Source organism: Petromyzon marinus, unplaced genomic scaffold, assembly GCF_048934315.1.
Source record: "Petromyzon marinus isolate PM22_M1 ecotype Great Lakes invasive population unplaced genomic scaffold, UKy_Petmar_22M1.pri1.0 PM_Scaffold_150, whole genome shotgun sequence".
NCBI classification, from domain to species: domain Eukaryota; kingdom Metazoa; phylum Chordata; class Hyperoartia; order Petromyzontiformes; family Petromyzontidae; genus Petromyzon; species Petromyzon marinus.
In genome coordinates, this window is record NW_027423114.1 from 82535 (window position 1) to 102183 (window position 19649).

General features: G+C 54.3%; 1 protein-coding gene across 1 annotated transcript in view; it reads right to left on the bottom strand.

Moving 5' to 3' along the window:
• LOC142922733 (uncharacterized) overlaps positions 1 to 19649 on the bottom strand; it is a 34463-nt gene that overhangs the window by 9856 nt on the left and 4958 nt on the right. Inside the window, exons 3-5 of the mRNA XM_076063567.1 lie at positions 16801 to 16875; positions 6202 to 6677; positions 2451 to 3962 (exon numbers count right to left, since the gene is read on the bottom strand). Coding sequence (XP_075919682.1) covers positions 2451 to 3962; positions 6202 to 6677; positions 16801 to 16875 — 2063 coding nt within the window. The remainder of the gene's footprint in view (positions 1 to 2450; positions 3963 to 6201; positions 6678 to 16800; positions 16876 to 19649) is intronic.

The window sequence follows — 19649 nt, forward strand, 5'->3', positions numbered from 1 at the left end:
TATTTTCACACCTGATGACGACCGTTTGTGTTGTGGTCGAAACGTCGTGAGAATTTTTTTATTGTTTTATATATATTTTATTATTTTATTGTTTCCCTTCCAACGTGGTGACTTTACCGAAAGAGCTAAGAATAAAGAACGTGGCCAATTCGTCACTGGTACAGCACCACCGTTTTTTTGTGTATTCTATTTTCACCACAACTAGCTGTGGCTAATGCAAAAACGTCTCAGTTTGGTGTTTGAACATCGTAACACACAGCTGTTTGGTTGCCAGAAAAAAGAAGGGGAAAACCTATTCTCTATGTCAGTGCTAAATTATCTCCCCCCCCCCTCCTCTGTTCCGAACACAGATGGACTCGTCCGTCTGAACAAAGCTCGTCGCTTTCCGTGGTGCTAATCTCCCAGTTACACGCTCATTTCTGACTTTAACATCCTGCTAATCTCCCAGTTACATGCTAATCCATCACATTAACATCGTGCTAATCTCCCAGTTACATGCTAATTTCTGACTTTAACACCCTGCTAATCCAACACATTAACTTAGCTACTTCAATGCTAAACTCCTCTGCTGATATGTAAACTCTGACTTTAACATAGCTACTTCCGTGACCAGTTACATGCTAATCCATCACACTAACATCCTGCTAATCTCCCAGTTACATGCTAAATCCTCACTTTAGCATCCTGCTAATCTCCCAGTTACATGCTAAATCCTCACTTTAACATCCTGCTAATCTAACACATTAACACAACTACTTCAATGCTAAACTCATCTGTTGATATGTAAACTCTGACTTTAACATAGCTATATTTAACATAGCTACTTCCGTGACCAGTTACATGCTAATCCCTCACACCAACATCGTGCTAATCTCCCAGTTACAAGCTAAATCCTCACTTTAACATCCTGCTAATCTCCCAGTTACATGCTAATTTCTGACTTTAACACCCTGCTGATCCAACACTTTAACACACCTACTTCAATGCTAAACTCCTCTGCTGATATGTAAACTCTGACTTTAACTTAGCCACTTCAATGCTAAACTCCTCTGCTGATATGTAAACTCTGACTTTAACTTAGCTACTTCAATGCTAAACTCCTCTGTTGACATGTAAACTCTGACTTTAACACAGCTATTTCAATGCTAAATTCTTCTGCTGATATGTAAACTCTGACTTTAACATAGCCACTTCAATTCTAAACTCCTCTGCTGATATGTAAACTCCTTTGTCAAGGCGCTGCCAAGCTCAGCGGCGTCCACTGGGAGCGCTGTCGTCCCGACGGTTCTGTTCCTTCACCTGAGGAAGGCTACTTGTGTTGTGGCCGAAACGTCGTGAGAATTTTAATTTTACCGCGTTTTATTATTTTGATTATTTTTTTTTTCCCCATTCTACGTGGCGGTGACTTCACCCCAAAGACCCAAGAAGACTTTTCTCGCCGTTTGCTTTTTTGGCAATTTGCTGTTCCCAATAATTGGGGCAGCCACCTCGTGGCCAGCCATCTCAGCTTGATCATGGGGGAGATGATCCCCACGTCTGCAACGACCTCATCGACGGTGATTGTGCGTGGGGACCAAGGCAAAAGTTCAGAGCTCCGGGGCTCCGACAAAACGGGGTTTTGGCCAGGAGACGTCATGGACGCCTGTCCCCCCCCCCCGGCACAAGCTTATTAGTTACATTTTCACTTCGTGGTTTTGTGGGTAATTAATTGAAGGTGGAGGGGTTGCAAGCCCCTCGCACCCGTCCAGAGCCCCCGTTTGGCCGCTGTGGTGGACACAAACGCCATGAGGGGGAACGGCAAATCTTGAGTTGGCCCTACCACCCCCCACGGCACTGCTCACCGCACCGTTGCCGTCCGGCACCACGAGAAGGTAGGGGGTTGTTTTTGCCGGAACGCCTCCACCACCACCTATACCACCTCCTACACCACCACCACCACCACCAACTCCTCCACCTCCACCACCACCACCACCACCACCACCTCCACCACCTCCACCACCACCTCCACCACCTCCACCACCACCTCCACCACCTCCACGACCACCTCCACCACCACCACCTCCATGACTACCTCCACCACCACCTCCACCACGACCACCTCCACCATCACCTCCAACTCGACCACTTCGACCACCTCGACCACCTCCACCACGTCCACCACCACCTCCACCACCACCACCACCTCCACCTCCACGACCACCTCCACCACCACCACGACCACCACCACCACCTCCACCACCACCACCTCCACCTCCACGACCACCTCCACCACCACCACGACCACCACCTCCACCTCCACCACCTCCACCACCTATATCACCACCTCCACCACCACCTCCACCACCACCTCCACCATCTCCACGACCACCTCCACATAACAACCTCCGCCTCCACCACCTATACCACCACCTACACCACCTCCACCTCCACCACCACCACCACCACCTCACCTTCACCATCTCCCTCTCCAGCTGGGCCCTGCGGTTCAGCCTCTGCTGGTGAGCCTTGAGGACGTTCTCAATGTGCTGCTCCATGAAGAACTTGAACGCCTGCGGCGAGTAGACCCTCACCCTCGATCCACCACCACCGCCACCACCACCACCACCGCCACCACCGCCACCACCACCACCGCCACCGCCCAACGTCGCCACCGCCCTCCCGTCATTGCCACGCCCGTCGTTCCCCACCATCTCCCCGTCGCCCGGCGCCCCCTCCCCACCGCCAACGCCAAACCGGCGAGCCCCCGGCGCCGGCCCCGCGGCGCCGCCGGCCGCGGTGGCCGCCGCTCCTCTCCGGAGGGGCGTGGGAGACGCGGGGGTCCTCTCGCGGACGTCCACGCCGGGAGAGGTGGGAGAGTCGCCGCCTCCACCGCCTCCGCCGCCTCCGCCGCCTCCACCGCCTCCTCCACCGCCTCCTCCACCGCCTCCGCCGCCTCCACCGCCTCCTCCACCGCCTCCGCCGCCTCCGCCGCCTCCGCCGCCTCCGCCGCCTCCACCGCCTCCGCCGCCTCCACCGCCTCCACCGCCTCCACCGCCTCCGCCGCTAGCCGGTGGTGGCGGCGGCGGCGGGCGCCCGCCGAGGCGGTGCCGGGGGTACGGAGGTGGCGGTTGACGGTAATCCGGTGCCTGCGGCGTCACGGCCACAGCCGCTGCTGCCGCTGCTGCTGCTGCTGCTGTTGCTGCTGTTGTTGCTGCTGCTGCTGCTGCTGTTGCTGCTGCTGCTGCAGGCTTGCGGTTGTGGTGCCTGCTGCTGTTGCTCTGCTCTTCCTTCTGATACGCTGCCTCCTCCTCATCCTCCTCCTGCTGCTGCTGCTGCTGCTGTTCCAGCTGCTGCTGCTGCTGCCTGTACAGCTGCTGCTGCTGTTCCAGCTGCTGCTGCTGCTGTTGTTCCAGCTGCTGCTGTCTGTACAGCAGCTCCTCCTCCTGCTGTCGCCTTTGATACAGCAGCAGCTCCTCCTGCTGCTGCTGCTGCTGTCTGTACAGCTGCTCCTGCTGCTGCTGATACAGCTGCTGCTGCTGCTGCTGTTCCTGCTCTTCCTGCTGCTGCTGCTGCTGCTGATACAGCTGCTCCTTCTCCTCCTGCTGCTGCTGCTGTTGCCTGTACAGCTGCTGCTGTACCTCCTCCTCCTGCTGCTGCTGCTGCTGCTGGCGGTGCCGGTGTTGGCGCGGCAGCGGCGGCGGCGGCGGCGCCAGCGCCGTCTGAGCCCTCGGCTGCACCACGCGGGAGCTGCGGGCGCGGCCAATCACGGGCGCCGTGGTGGCTGTGGGCGGGGGGACGGTCCCTCCACCTCCACCACCGCCTCCACCGCCGCCGCGCAGGGTGGTGATGAGGGCTCCGTTGAAGGAGTTCGATCGGCTGGGCTGGGCGGGAGCTGCCGAGGAGGATGAGGAGGAGCTGGGTGCCACGCTGGAAGTGGCGCGGGTGAGGTGGGTGGGTCCGGCGGGGCGCAGGGGGGAGGGGGCCTGGGAGGGAGGGAGGGAGGGAGGGAGGGAGGGAGGGGGGAAGGGGTTGTGAGGTGGAGTTGTGAACGAACTCAGTCAATCATTCAACCGCCCGCCCGTTCGTTAATTCACAACAACGACGACAACAACAACAACAGCAACAACAACCGCCATTCGCCACTAAGCGGCGGTGACGTCACCACGACGCTTGTGCCAGGCTAGGTGCACCCTGAGGCCACGTGAAGTTGTCGAACGCCCGCTGGCAGGAGGTCACGGGGCAGACCCAGCAGGTGCCACGGGTCGACTGACTGAGATGGCCGAGATGACCGTGGCTGATGCACCACCTGCGCCCCCTACTGTGCCAACCGGCTGTGCTTTAGCCACCCGGCGCTCCGCCCGTGGTTGTGAGCGTCGCTCCTCCGCCCTCCGTTGTTGTTGTTGTTGGAGGGCGACTGCCTCCGGACTGCCCAGTAGCAGCGTCATTCACGAGCCTCCTCCACAGAGGCCGATCTTGACACCGCCGCTGGTACCGGTCATCGGCAAGTCCACTCAGCTCCAAGCCCTCTTGTACCACATCACTCCAGGAGGAACAACAGATGGGCCACTTTAGCCAGCACCTGTGACAGGAGGTCATAGAAGGCATCTGACTCATCGGCTTTGCCTGCATCCCTCCACGGATGTTCGTCTTCGGTGGGGGCATAAGTAACCACGACCACTGCCGCTCCTCGCCTCCGGTGGATGGGAAGGCGAGCCCAAATTATCCTGGGGCTTACAGCTTCCCACACCTCACCGCCATGCTCCCACGCCCCCTTCATTCTTTTGTTCAAAAGAAGAGCCACACCCTGTTGATTGGCGGTCTGCTGCCCCGAGTAGAGGACTGTCCACCCCTCATGGTGGCAGGAGCCAGAGCCGGTCCACCGGACCTCCCGAATGCCACAGAGATCCAGGCGGTACCGGCCCAGCTCCCGACAGAGGAGTGGCAGCCTCTCCTTCGCAGTGAGCGTTCGAACATTCCACGTGGCCACACGAAGTGGCTTTTCGTTGTTTCTGGAGGAGCCCCGAGGGTAGAGATTCAATCTCCTGGCTCCGCCAATTGGGGTTTGGCCAGGAGACGTCATAGACGCCTCGGGGCCTCCGGCACAAGCGTGGCGAGATTTTTAACTCGTGGTTTAGTGGTAATTGGGTTGAAGGTGGCCTCTGTGGTGGCTACAATGCCACCCACCCACCCACTCACCCACTCACTCACTCATTCACAAGCAGGCCCAATGACCCACCCAATCACCCACCCACCCACTCACCCACACATTAACAAGCAAGCCCACCCACCCATTCACCCACCCACCCACCCATTCACCCACCCACCCACCCATTCACCCACCCACCCACCCATTCACCCACCCACCCACCCATTCACCCACCCATCCACCCATTCACCCACCCACCCACCCATTCACCCACCCACCCATTCACCCACCCACTCACCCATTCACTCACTCACTCACTCACCCACTCATTCACCCACCCACCCACTCATTCACCCACCTACCCACCCACCCATTCACTCACCCACTCACCCATTCACTCACTCATTCACCCACCCACCCATTCACCCACGCATTCACCCACCCACCCACCCATTCACCCACCCGCTCACCCGCTCACCCATTCACCCACCCACCTACCCATTCACCCACCCACCCATTCACTCACTCACTCACCCACTCATTCATCCACCCACCCACCCACCCATTCACCCACCCACTCACCCATTCACTCACTCACCCACTCATTCACCCACCGACTCACCCATTCACCCACGCATTCACCCACCCACCCACCCACCCGCTCACCCACCCACCCATTCACCCACCCACCGACCCATTCACCCACCCACCCATTCACTCACTCACTCATTCACCCACCCACTCACCCATTCACCCACGCATTCACCCACCCACTCACCCATTCACTCACTCACCCACTCATTCACCCACCCACTCACCCATTCACCCACGCATTCACCCACCCACCCACCCACCCGCTCACCCACCCACCCACCCACCCACCCGCTCACCCACCCACCCATTCACCCACCCACCCATTCACCCACCCACTCACTCACCCACCCACCCACTCACCCACCCACTCACCCACTCACCCACCCGCCCACCCACTCACCCACCCACCCACTCACCCACCCACTCACCCACCCACCCACTCACCCACCCACCCACTCACCCACCCACACCCACCCACCCACCAGGTTCTGCTGGCTCCCGTATCTCCGAGCTCCGCTGACCGCCGCTGTGCCCGCGGTTGCGCCTTGGTGGTGGAGGAGTTGGTGGTGGTGGTGGAGTGGGTGGTGGTGGTGGACTTGGTGGTGGTGGACTTGGTGGTGGTGGAGTTGGTGGTGGTGGACTTGGTGGTGGTGGAGGTCTCCTCGGGTGCCGGCAGTCTGCTGGGGGGTCGGGACCCCCTCCAGGGACCCCGAAAATCTCCGCTGAGAAACGACGCTCGTTTGGGGGTGCTGCTGGTTGTTGGGGTTGTTGTTGTTGTGGTGGTGGTGGTGGTTGAGTTGTTGTTGTTGTTGTTGTTGCTGTTGGTGGTGGTGTTGGTGGTGCTGGTGGATGGTGCCAGGCACACTTGGCGGAGGGGTGCAGGCCCTGTACAGCAGCGGCGGGGGGCCAATGGGGGGCGGGCCGGGGTAGGCGGAGTACGAGTTGGGGGGCTCACGTCCTGTGTGGGAGAGAGATGGGGGGGGGGTAGGGTAGGTTAGGGGTGCAGTGGTACAGTGGTAGGTGTAGAGTGGTAGGTGTATTGTGGTAGGTGTAGAGTGGTAGGTTAGGGGTAGAGTGGTAGGAGTGGAGTGGTAGGGGTGGAGTGGTAGGTGATGGGTAGAGTGGTAGGTGATGGGTAGAGTGGTAGGTGTATTGTGGTAGGTGTAGAGTTGTAGGTTAGGGGTAGAGTGGTAGGGGTGGAGTGGTAGGGTGGAGTGGTAGGGGTAGAGTGGTAGGTGATGGGTAGAGTGGTAGGTGTATTGTGGTAGGTGTATTGTGGTAGGTGTAAAGTGGTAGGTGTAGAGTGGTAGGGGTGGAGTGGTAGGGGTAGAGTGGTAGGGGTAGAGTGGTAGGGGTGGAGTGGTAGAGTGGTGGGGTGGAGTGGTAGAGGTAGAGTGGTAGGGGTAGAGTGGTAGGTGTAGAGTGGTAGGTGTATTGTGGTAGGTGTAGAGTGGTAGGTTAGGGGTGGAGTGGTAGGGGTGGAGTGGTAGGGGTGGAGTGGTAGGGGTAGAGTGGTAGGTGATGGGTAGAGGGGTAGGTGTAGAGTGGTAGTGGTAGAGTGGTAGTGGTAGATTGGAAGGTGTAGAGTGGTAGGGGTGGAGTGGTAGGGGTGGAGTGGTAGGTGTGGAGTGGTAGGGGTGGAGTGGTAGGGGTGGAGTGGTAGGGGTGGAGTGGTAGGGGTGGAGTGGTAGAGTGGTAGGTTATGGGTAGAGTGGTACGTGTAGAGTGATAGGTGTATTGTGGTAGGTGTAGAGTGGTAGGGGTAGAGTGGTAGGTGCAGAGTGGTAGGTGTGGAGTGGTAGGGGTGGAGTGGTAGGGGTGGAGTGGTAGGGGTGGAGTGGTAGAGTGGTAGGTTATGGGTAGAGTAGTAGGTGTAGAGTGGTAGGTGTATTGTGGTAGGTGTAGAGTGGTAGGTGTAGAGTGGTAGGTGTAGAGTGGTAGGTGTAGAGTGGTAGGTGTAGAGTGGTAGAGTGGTAGGGGTAGAGTGGTAGGTGTAGAGTGGTAGTGGTAGGTTAGGTGTAGAGTGGTAGGTGTATTGTGGTAGGTGTAGAGTGGTAGGTGTAGAGTGGTAGGTGTAGAGTGGTAGGTGTAAAGTGGTAGGTGTAGAGTGGTAGGGGTAGAGTGGTAGGGGTGGAGTGGTAGGTGTAGAGTGGTAGGTGTAGAGTGGTAGGTGTAGAGTGGTAGTGGTAGGTTAGGTGTTGAGTGGTAGATGTAGAGTGGTAGGTGCTGAGTGGTAGGTGCTGAGTGGTAGGGGTAGAGTGGTAGGTGTAAAGTGGTAGGTGTAGAGTGGTAGGTGTAGAGTGGTAGGGGTAGAGTGGTAGGTTAGGGGTAGAGTGGTAGGGGTGGAGTGGAAGGGGTGGAGTGGTAGGGGTAGAGTGGTAGGGGTGGAGTGGGAGGGGTGGAGTGGTAGAGGGGTAGGTGTAGAGTGGTAGGTGTGGAGTGGTAGGTGTAGAGTGGTAGGTGTAGAGTGGTAGGGGTAGAGCGGTAGAGTGGTAGGTGTAGAGTGGTAGGTGTGGAGTGGTAGGTGTAGAGTGGTAGGTGTAGATTGGTAGGTGTAGAGTGGTAGGTGTAGAGTGGTAGGGGTAGAGTGGTAGGTGTAGAGTGGTAGGTGTAGAGTGGTAGGGGTAGAGTGGTAAGGGTAGAGTGGTAGGTGTGGAGTGGTAGGTGTGGGTGGTAGGTGTAGAGTGGTAGGTGTAGAGTGGTAGGTGTAGAGTGGTAGGGGTAGAGTGGTAGGGGTAGAGCGGTAGAGTGGTAGGTGTAGAGTGGTAGGGGTAGATGGTAGGTGTAGAGTGGTAGGGGTAGAGCGGTAGAGTGGTAGGGGTAGAGTGGTAGTGGTAGAGTGGTAGGTGTAGAGTGGTAGGTGTAGAGTGGTAGGTGTAGAGTGGTAGGGGTAGAGTGGTAGGGGTAGAGTGGTAGGTGTAGAGTGGTAGGTGTAGAGTGGTAGGGGTAGAGTGGTAGGGGTAGAGTGGTAGGTGTAGAGTGGTAGGGGTAGAGTGGTAGGGGTAGAGTGGTAGGGGTAGAGCGGTAGAGTGGTAGGGGTAGAGTGGTAGTGGTAGAGTGGTAGGTGTAGAGTGGTAGGTGTAGAGTGTAGGTGTAGAGTGGTAGGGGTAGAGTGGTAGGGGTAGAGTGGTAGGTGTAGAGTGGTAGGTGTAGAGTGGTAGGGGTAGAGTGGTAGGGGTAGAGTGGTAGGTGTAGAGTGGTAGGGGTAGAGTGGTAGGGGTAGAGTGGTAGGTGTAGAGTGGTAGAGTGGTAGGTGTAGAGTGGTAGGTGTAGAGTGGTAGGGGTAGAGTGGTAGGTGTAGAGTGGTAGGGGTAGAGTGGTAGTGGTAGGGGTAGTGGTAGAGTGGTAGTGGTAGAGTGGTAGTGGTAGGTGTAGAGTGGTAGTGGTAGTGTGGTAGTGGTAGGTGTAGAGGGGTAGTGGTAGTGTGGTAGTGGTAAAGTGGTAGTAGTAGGTGTAGTGGTAGGTGTAGTGTGGTAGTGGTAGAGTGGTAGGGGTAGTGGTAGAGTGGTAGATGTAGAGTGGTAGGGGTAGAGTGGTAGGGGTGGAGTGGTAGGTGTAGTGTGATAGTGGTAGAGGTGTAGAGTAGTAGTGGTAGGTGTGATAGTGGTAGTGGTAGGTGTAGAGTAGTAGTGTAGTAGTGGTAGGTGTGAAAGTGGTAGTGGTACGTGTAGTATGGTAGGTGTAGTGTGGTAGGTGTAGAGTAGTAGTGTAGTGTGGTAGTGATAGTGGTATGTGTAGTGTGGTAGTGATAGTAGTAGTGTAGTAGTGGTAGGTGTGATAGTGGTAGTGGTAGGTGTAGTGTAGAAGTGATAGTGGTAGTGGTAGGTGTGATAGTGGTAGTGGTAGATGTGTAGAGTGGTAGGTGTAGAGTAGTAGTGTAGTAGTGGTAGGTGTGATAGTGGTAGTGTGGCAGGTGTGATAGTGGTAGTGTGGTAGTGGTAGAGGTGTAGAGTGGTAGTGGTAGGTGTAGTGTGGTAGGTGTAGAGTAGTAGTGTAGTGTAGTGTGGTAGTGGTAGTGATAGTGGTACGTGTAGTGTGGTAGTGATAGTAGTAGTGTAGTAGTGGTAGGTGTGATAGTGGTAGTGGTAGGTGTAGTGTAGAAGTGATAGTGGTAGTGGTAGATGTGTAGAGTGGTAGGTGTAGAGTAGTAGTGTAGTAGTGGTAGGTGTGATAGTGGTAGGTGTAGAGTGGTAGTGGTAGTGTGGTAGTGGTAGAGGTGTAGAGTGGTAGTGGTAGGTGTAGTGTGGTAGGTGTAGAGTAGTAGTGTAGTAGTGGTAGGTGTGATAGTGGTAGGTGTAGTAGTGGTAGGTGTGATAGTGGTAGTGGTAGTGTGGTAGTGGTAGGTGTAGTGTGGTAGGTGTAGAGTGGTAGGTGTAGAGTAGTAGTGTAGTAGTGGTAGGTGTGATAGTGGTAGTGTGGTAGTGGTAGTGTGGTAGTGGTAGAGGTGTAGAGTGGTAGTGGTAGGTGTAGAGTGGTAGTGTAGTAGTGGTAGGTGTGATAGTGGTAGTGGTAGAGAAGTAGTGTAGTAGTGGTAGGTGTGGTAGGTGTGGTAGTGGTAATGGTACGTGTAGTGTGATAGTGGTAGTGTGGTAGTGGTAGAGTAGTAGAGTGGTAGGTGTGATAGTGGTAGTGGTAGGTGTGATAGTGGTAGTGGTAGGTGTGATAGTGGTAGTGGTAGGTGTGATAGTGATAGTGGTAGGTGTGATAGTGATAGTGGTAGGTGTGATAGTGGTAGAGTAGTAGTGGTAGAGGTGTAGAGTGGTAGGTGTAGTGTGGTAGGTGTAGAGTGGTAGGTGTGGTAGTGGTAGTGGTAGAGGTGTAGAGTGGTAGTGGTAGGTGTAGTGTGGTAGGTGTAGTGTAGAAGTAGTAGTGTAGTAGTGGTAGGTGTGAGTGGTAGTGTGGTAGGTGTGCTAGGAGTGATAGTGATAGTGGTAGTAGTGTGATAGTGGTAGTGGTGTGCTAGTGGTAGTGGTAGGTGTGATAGTGGTAGAGTGGTAGTGGTAGGTGTAGAGTGGTAGTGGTAGGGGTAGTGGTAGTGTGGTAGTGGTAGTGTGGTAGTGTGGTAGTGGTAGGTGTAGAGGGGTAGTGGTAGTGTGGTAGTGGTAAAGTGGTAGTAGTAGGTGTAGTGGTAGGTGTAGTGTGGTAGTGGTAGAGTGGTAGGTGTAGAGTGGTAGGTGTAGAGTGGTGGAGTGGTAGTGGTAGAGTGGTAGTGGTAGTGTAGTAGTGGTAGGTGTAGTAGTGGTAGTAGTAGGTGTAGTGTGGTAGGTGTGGTAGTGGTAGGTGTAGAATGGTAGTGGTAGTGTGGTAGTGGTAGAGGTGTAGAGTGGTAGGTGTAGAGTGGTAGGTGTAGTGGTAGAGTGGTAGGTGTAGAGTGGTAGGTGTAGTGGTGGTGTGGTACGTGTAGTGTGATAGTGGTAGGGGTAGTGGTAGAGTGGTAGGTGTAGCGTGGTAGTGGTAGAGTAGTAGTGTAGTAGTGGTAGGTGTAGAGTGGTACGTGTAGTAGTGGTAGGTGTAGTAGTGGTAGGTGTGGTAGTGGTAGGTGTAGTGTAGAAGTGATAGTGGTAGTGGTAGGTGTGATAGTGGTAGTGGTAGAGGTGTAGAGTGGTAGGTGTAGAGTAGTAGTGTAGTAGTGGTAGGTGTAGTAGTAGTAGTGTGGTAGTGGTAGAGGTGTAGAGTGGTAGTGGTAGGTGTAGTGTGGTAGGTGTAGAGTGGTAGTGTAGTGTGGTAGGTGTGATAGTGGTAGGTGTGATAGTGGTAGTGGTAGGTGTGGTAGTGGTAGGTGTGATAGTGGTAGGTGTGCTAGTGGTAGTAGTGGTAGGTGTGATAGTGGTAGTGTTAGTGTGATAGAGTTAGTGGTAGGTGGTGGTAGTGGTAGGTGTGCTAGTGGTAGGTGTAGTGGTAGGTGTGCGAGTGGTAGTGGTAGTGTGATAGTGGTAGTGGTAGGTGTAGTGGTAGGTGTGCTAGTGGTAGGTGTGATAGTGGTAGTGGTAGGTGTGATAGTGGTAGTGGTAGGTGTGGTAGTGGTAGGTGTAGTGGTAGGTGTGGTAGTGGTAGTGTTAGTGGTAGGTGTGATAGTGGTAGTGGTAGGTGTGGTAGTGGTAGGTGTGCTAGTGGTAGTGTTAGTGGTAGGTGTGCTAGTGGTAGTGTTAGTGGTAGGTGTGCTAGTGGTAGTGTTAGTGTGCTAGTGGTAGGTGTGCTAGTGGTAAATGTGGTAGTGGTAGGTGTAGTGGTAGGTGTGATAGTGGTACATGTAGTGTGGTAGTGGTAGTGGTAGGTGTGATAGTGGTAGGTGTGATAGTGGTAGTGTGCTAGTGATAGTGGTAGGTGTGATAGTGTTAGTGATAGTGGTAGGTATGCTAGTGGTAGGTGTGGTAGTGGTAGGTGTAGTGGTAGGTGTGGTAGTGGTAGTGTTAGTGTGCTAGTGGTAGGTGTGGTAGTGGTAGGTGTAGTGGTAGGTGTGCTAGTGGTAGTGGTAGGTGTGGTAGTGGTAGGTGTAGTGGTAGGTGTGGTAGTGGTAGGTGTAGTGGTAGGTGTGGTAGTGGTAGGTGTAGTGGTAGGTGTGCTAGGTGTAGTGGTAGGTGTGCTAGTGGTAGGTGTAGTAGTGGTATTGGTAGTGTTAGTAGTGTGATAGTGGTAGGTGTGCTAGTGGTAGGTGTGGTAGTGGTAGGTGTGGTACGTGTAGTGTGGTAGGTGTAGTGGTAGGTGTGCTAGTGGTAGGTGTGCTAGTGGTAGGTGTAGTGGTAGGTGTAGTGTGGTAGTGTTAGTGGTAGGTGTGATAGTGGTAGTGGTAGGTGTGGTGGTACGTGTAGTGTGGTAGTGGTAGGTGTGCTAGTGGTACGTGTAGTGTGGTAGTGGTAGGTTTAGTGGTACGTGTAGTGGTAGGTGTAGTGGTACGTGTAGTGGTAGTGGTAGGTGTAGTGGTACATGTAGTGGTAGTGGTAGGTGTGCTAGTGGTAGGTGTAGTGTGGTAGTGGTAGGTGTGCTAGTGGTAGTGTTAGTGTGATAGTGGTAGTGTTAGTAGTGTGATAGTGGTAGGTGTAGTGGTAGGTGTGCTAGTGGTACGTGTAGTGTGGTAGGTGTAGTGTGGTAGTGGTAGTGTGATAGTGGTAGGTGTGCTAGTGGTACGTGTAGTGTGGTAGTGGTAGGTGTGGTAGTGGTAGGTGTAGTAGTGTTAGTGATAGTGGTACGTGTAGTGGTAGTGTTAGTGATAGTGGTACGTGTAGTGTGGTAGTGCCTTACCGCTGGGGTTGTAGGTGACACCATGTAGTAGTGGTAGGTGTAGTGTGGTAGTGGTAGTGTGGTAGTGGTAGCGGTAGTGGTACGTGTAGTGTGCTAGTGATAGGTGTGCTAGTGGTACGTGTAGTGGTAGTGGTAGTGCCTTACCGCTGGGGTCGTAGGTGATACCATGTAGTAGTGGTAGGTGTCGTGGTAATTGTACGTGTAGTGTGGTGGTGGTAGGTGTGCTAGTGATAGTGGTAGTAGTGATAGTGGTAGGTGTGCTAGTGGTACGTGTAGTGTGGTAGTGGTAGTGGTAGTGCCTTACCGCTGGGGTCGTAGGTGACACCATGTAGTAGTGGTAGTGTGGTAGTGGTAGAGGTGTAGAGTGGTAGTGGTAGGTGTAGTGTGGTAGGTGTGATAGTGGTACGTGTAGTGGTAGTGGTAGGTGTAGTGTGGTAGTGGTAGTGGTGGTGCCTTACCGCTGGGGTCGTAGGTGACACCATGTAGTAGTGGTAGGTGTGCTAGTGGTAGGTGTGGTAGTGGTAGTGGTAGGTGTGCTAGTGGTAGTGGTACGTGTAGTGTGGTAGTGGTAGTGTTAGTGGTAGGTGTAGTGGTACGTGTAGTGTGGTAGTGGTAGTGCCTTACCGCTGGGGTCGTAGGTGACACCATGTAGTAGTGGTAGGTGTGCTAGTGGTAGTGTGGTAGTGGTAGAAGCGTAGAGTGGTAGTGGTAGGTGTAGTGTGGTAGTGTAGTAGTGGTAGGTGTGGTAGTGGTAGGTGTAGTAGTGGTAGTGTGGTAGTGGTAGAGGTGTAGAGTGGTAGTGGTAGGTGTAGTGTGGTAGGTGTAGAGTAGTAGTGTAGTAGTGGTAGTGTGATAGTAGTAGTGGTAGGTGTAGTGGTACGTGTAGTGGTAGTGGTGGTGCCTTACCGCTGGGGTCGTAGGTGACACCATGTAGTAGTGGTAGGTGTAGTGGTAGGTGTGATAGTGGTAGGTGTGCTAGTGGTAGTGGTAGGTGTGATAGTGGTACGTGTAGTGGTAGTGGTGGTGCCTTACCGCTGGGGTCGTAGGTGACACCATGTAGTAGTGGTAGTGTGGTAGTGGTAGAGGTGTAGAGTGGTAGTGGTAGGTGTGGTAGTGGTACGTGTAGTGTGGTAGTGGTAGTGTTAGTGGTAGGTGTAGTGGTACGTGTAGTGTGGTAGTGGTAGTGGTGGTCCCTTACCGCTGGGGTCGTAGGTGACACCATGTAGTAGTGGTAGGTGTAGTAGTGGTAGGTGTAGTAGTAGGTGTGGTAGTGGTAGGTGTAGTAGTGTTAGTGCTAGTGGTAGGTGTGCTAGTGGTAGTGGTAGTGCCTTACCGCTGGGGTCGTAGGTGACACCATGTAGTAGTGGTAGTGTGGTAGTGTGGTAGTGGTACGTGTAGTGTAGTAGTGGTAGGTGTGGTAGGTGTGGTAGGTGTGATAGTGGTAGGTGTAGTGTGGTAGTGGTAGGTGTGATAGTGGTAGTGTGGTAGTGGTAGGTGTGGTCGTGGTAGGTGTGATAGTGGTAGGTGTGATAGTGGTACGTGTAGTGGTAGTGGTAGTGCCTTACCGCTGGGGTCGTAGGTGACACCATGTAGTAGTGATAGTGTTAGTGGTAGGTGTAGTGTGTGATATTGGTAGTGGTAGTGTTAGTGCCTTACCGCTGGGCTCGTAGGTGACACCATGTAGTAGTGGTAGGTGTGGTAGTGGTAGTGATAGTGGTAGGTGTAGTGGTAGTGTTAGTGTGGTAGTGTTAGTGTAGTAGTGGTAGTGGTAGTGCCTTACCGCTGGGGTCGTAGGTGACACCATGTAGTAGTGGTAGTGTTAGTGGTAGTGGTAGGTGTAGTGTGGTAGTGTAGTAGTGTTAGTGTGGTAGTGCCTTACCGCTGGGCTCGTAGGTGACACCATGTAGTAGTGGTAGGTGTGGTAGTGGTAGGTGTAGTGGTAGTGTTAGTGTGGTAGTGGTAGGTGTGGTAGTGGTAGGTGTGGTAGTGGTACGTGTAGTGGTAGTGTTAGTGTGGTAGTGGTAGGTGTAGTGTGGTAGGTGTGATAGTGGTAGTAGTAGGTGTAGTAGTGGTAGTGGTAGGTGTGGTAGTGTTAGTGTTGGTGCCTTACCGCTGGGCTCGTAGGTGACACCATGTAGTAGTAGTAGGTGTAGTAGTGTGGTAGTGGTAGGTGTGGTAGTGGTAGTGTAGTAGTGGTAGGTGTAGAGTGGTAGTGGTAGTGCCTTACCGATGGGCTCGTAGGTGACACCATGTAGTAGTGTTAGTGTGGTAGTGGTAGGTGTGTACGTGTAGTGGTACGTGTAGTAGTGGTAGTGGTACGTGTGGTAGTAGTAGTGTTAGTGTTGGTGTCTTACCGATGGGGTCGTAGGTGACACCATGTAGTAGTGGTAGTGTGCTAGTGGTAGGTGTAGTGGTAGTGTGGTAGTGGTATGTGTGGTGTTAGTGTTGGTGTTGGTGCCTTACCGATGGGGTCGTAGGTCACACCATGTAGTAGTAGTAGGTGTGTTAGTGTTGGTGTCTTACCGATGGGGTCGTAGGTGACACCATGTAGTAGTGTGTTAGTGTTGGTGTCTTACCGATGGGGTCGTAGGTGACACCATGTAGTAGTGGTAGTGTGCTAGTGGTAGTGTTAGTGTGGTAGTGGTAGGTGTGTTAGTGTTGGTGTCTTACCGATGGGGTCGTAGGTGACACCATGTAGTAGTAGTAGGTGTGTTAGTGTTGGTGCCTTACCGATGGGGTCGTAGGTGACACCATGTAGTGGTATGTGTGGTGTTAGTGTTGGTGTCTTACCGATGGGGTCGTAGATGACACCATGTAGTAGTGGTAGTGTGTTAGTGTTGGTGTCTTACCGATGGGGTCGTAGGTGACACCATGTAGTAGTAGTAGGTGTGGTAGTGCTGGTGCCTTACCGATGGGGTCGTAGGTGACACCATGTAGTAGTGGTAGGTGTAGTGTGGTAGTGGTAGGTGTAGTGGTACGTGTAGTGTGTTAGTGTTGGTGTCTTACCGATGGGGTCGTAGGTGACACCATGTAGTAGTAGTAGTGGTAGGTGTAGTGTGTGATATTGGTAGTGGTAGTGTTAGTGTGATAGTGTTAGTGTTAGTGTCTTACCGATGGGGTCGTAGGTCACACCATGTAGTAGTGTTAGTGTGGTAGTGTAGTAGTGGTAGTGTTAGTGTGCTAGTGGTATGTGTGGTGTTAGTGTTGGTGTCTTACCGATGGGGTCGTAGGTCACACCATGTAGTAGTGGTAGTGTGTTAGTGTTGGTGTCTTACCGATGGGGTCGTAGGTGACACCATGTAGTAGTAGTAGTGGTAGGTGTAGTGTGTGATATTGGTAGTGGTAGTGTTAGTGTGATAGTGTTAGTGTTAGTGTCATACCGATGGGGTCGTAGGTGACACCATGTAGTGGTATGTGTGGTGTTAGTGTTGGTGTCTTACCGATGGGGTCGTAGGTGACACCATGTAGTAGTGGTAGTGTGTTAGTGTTGGTGTCTTACCGATGGGGTCGTAGGTGACACCATGTAGTAGTGGTAGTGTGTTAGTGTTGGTGTCTTACCGATGGGGTCGTAGGTGACACCATGTAGTAGTGGTAGTGTGTAGTGGTAGTGTGTTAGTGTTGGTGTCTTACCGATGGGGTCGTAGGTGACACCATGTAGTAGTGTTAGTGTTGGTGTCTTACCGATGGGGTCGTAGGTGACACCATGTAGTAGTGTTAGTGTTGGTGTCTTACCGATGGGGTCGTAGGTCACACCATGTAGTAGTGGTAGTGTTGGTGTCTTACCGATGGGGTCGTAGGTCACACCATGTAGTAGTGGTAGTGTGTTAGTGTTGGTGTCTTACCGATGGGGTCGTAGGTCACACCATCTGCTGGACCCTGCAAGCTGCGGCGACGACTGAGGCGGTGTGAGGGGTGGCCTGGAGGGGGTGGTGAGGACACGGGGGGAGACGTCTCACACTCACCACGCTCACCACGCTCACCACTCGCTCACCACGCTCACCACGCTCACCACTCGCTCACCAGTCGCTCACCACACTCACTCACCACTCGCTCGCTCACCACTCGCTCACCAATCACTCACCACTCGCTCACCAGTCGCTCACCACTCGCTCACCAGTCGCTCACCACTCGCTCACCACGCTCACTCACCGCTCGCTCACCACACTCACCACTCGCTCACCACACTCACCACACTCACCACTCGCTCACCAATCACTCACCACTCGCTCACCACGCTCACCACTCGCTCACCACACTCACCACTCGCTCACCACGCTCACCACTCGCTCACCAGTCGCTCACCACACTCACCACTCGCTCACCACGCTCACTCACCGCTCGCTCACCACTCGCTCACCAATCACTCACCACTCGCTCACCACGCTCACTCACCGCTCGCTCACCACTCGCTCACCACGCTCACCACTCGCTCGCTCACCACACTCACCACACCCGCTCACCACTCGCTCACCACACTCACCACTCGCTCACCACACTCACCACTCGCTCACCACGCTCACCACTCACTCACCACACTCACCACTCACTCACCACACTCACCACTCGCTCACCAATCACTCACCGCTCGCTCACCACACTCACCACACCCGCTCACCAATCACTCACCACTCGCTCACCACACTCACCAATCACTCACCACACCACTCACCCCAACACACTCACCCCACCACACTCACTCACCCCAACACTCACTCCACCACACTCACTCACCCCACACTCACTCACCCCACCACTCACCCTACCACACTCACCACCATCACACTCCCTCCACACACTCACCCCACCACACTCACTCACCCCAACACTCACCCCCACCACACTCACCACCACCACACTCACACTCACCCCCACCACCACCACACTCACCACCACCCCCACCACACTCACCACCACCACACTCACCACCACCACCACTCACCACCACCACCACTCACCCCCACCAACAACAACCGCCATTCGCCACTAAGTGGCGGTGACGTCACCACGACGCTTGTGCCAGGCTATGTGCACCCTGAGGCCACGTGAAGTGTCGAACGCCCGCTGGCAGGAGGTCACGGGGCAGACCCAGCAGGTGCCACGGGTCGACTGACTGAGATGACTGAGATGACTGGCTGATGCACCACCTGTGCCCCCTACTGTGCCAACCTGCTGTGGTTTAGCCACCCGGCGCTCCGCTCGTTGTTGTGAGCGTCGCTCCTCCGCCCTCCGTTGTTGTTGGAGGGCGACTGCCTCCAACTGCCCAGTAGCATCCTTCACGAGCCTCCTCCACAGCGGCCGATCTTGACACCACTGGTACCGGTCATCGGCAAGTCCACTCAGCTCCACGTCCTCCTGTACCATATCACTCCATCTCTTCTCTAGCCCGTGCCGCGCCCGTTTAGCCCCCTCAATCCGGCCGAACAAAAGCTGTTTCGGCATGCGGTGGCTGGGCATGCGGGCTACATGACCCAGCCATCGCAGCCTTGCCCGCCGGAGGAGCTCACCGATGGGACCTTGCCCAGATCTTTCAAGGATTTGTGAGCTCCTCACACAATCCAGTCTGGTTAAACCCAGGATGGATCGTAGGCAGGCCAGCCTAAATGTTTCTAACCGGCGAAGATGTTCCATTAGGGGGGTCCACGTTTCGCAAGCGTAGAGAAGGGAGGGAATGACCGTGGCCGAGAAGACCTGAAGCTTAGTGCGGAGCGACAGACCAGGTAGCTTCCACACAGCGTTACGCAACCGATGAAAAGATATTGCCACTCGACTGATTCGGAGTGAGACCTCTGCTGTTAAACTGGAGCCAGTCATAAGCACACTGCCCAGGTATAGGAAACTCTCCACTGGCTCCACAACTGCCCCATCACCGATCGGGAGTTGTGGGGGTGGAGTGTCCGATGGTACAAAATACCCAGGCAGGTGCTTAGTTTTGGTGGGGCTGATGGTAAGGCCCCACCTCTTAGTGGCACGCTCCAGTCTCAGCAGCAGCGTCTCCAACTCCTCCTCTGACTGAGCAGCTATTACCAAATCATCAGCATACATAACGTGGTTGAGCAATAGGGAGCCATCCCTTGACCACACCCGGGCATCGATCAGCCTCCCATTATATCTGTACCATATGGAGATTCCCCCGGTACAGCTATTGAAGGCTTCACGAACTACGTGGTCAAAATAGATGTTAAATAATGTGGGAGCCAGAGGACATCCCTGTTGCACCCCAAGGTGTACAGGGAATGGCTCTGACTCCTGGCCACGTAGTTTTACCCGGGCCCGCTCACCATCATGAAGGTCCTCAATGATCGTGAGCAGAGGGTCAGGTACTCCAAAAGCACGAAGAACGACCCAGAGCCCAGGCCTACTGATGGTATCATAGGCCTTGACCAGGTCAATAAAGCAGAGATGTAGGTCTTGTTGGAATTCCCTACACCTCTGCTGTAGCAGACGGACAGAAAATATGGCATCTGTGCAGGACCGCCCTATCCTGAAACCGCATTGGGGCTCTGCAAGCCTCTCCTCAGCGTGCCTGGCAAGGCGATGCTGAATAATCCTTGCCAGGACCTTTCCCGGCACACTGAGGAGTGAGATGCCCCTGTAGTTGTTACAGTCTGTGCGGTCCCCCTTCTTAAAAAGGGGGACCACCAGGGCATCCTTCCCATCCTGCGGAACCCGTCCAGTGGTCCAGACTGTTGTT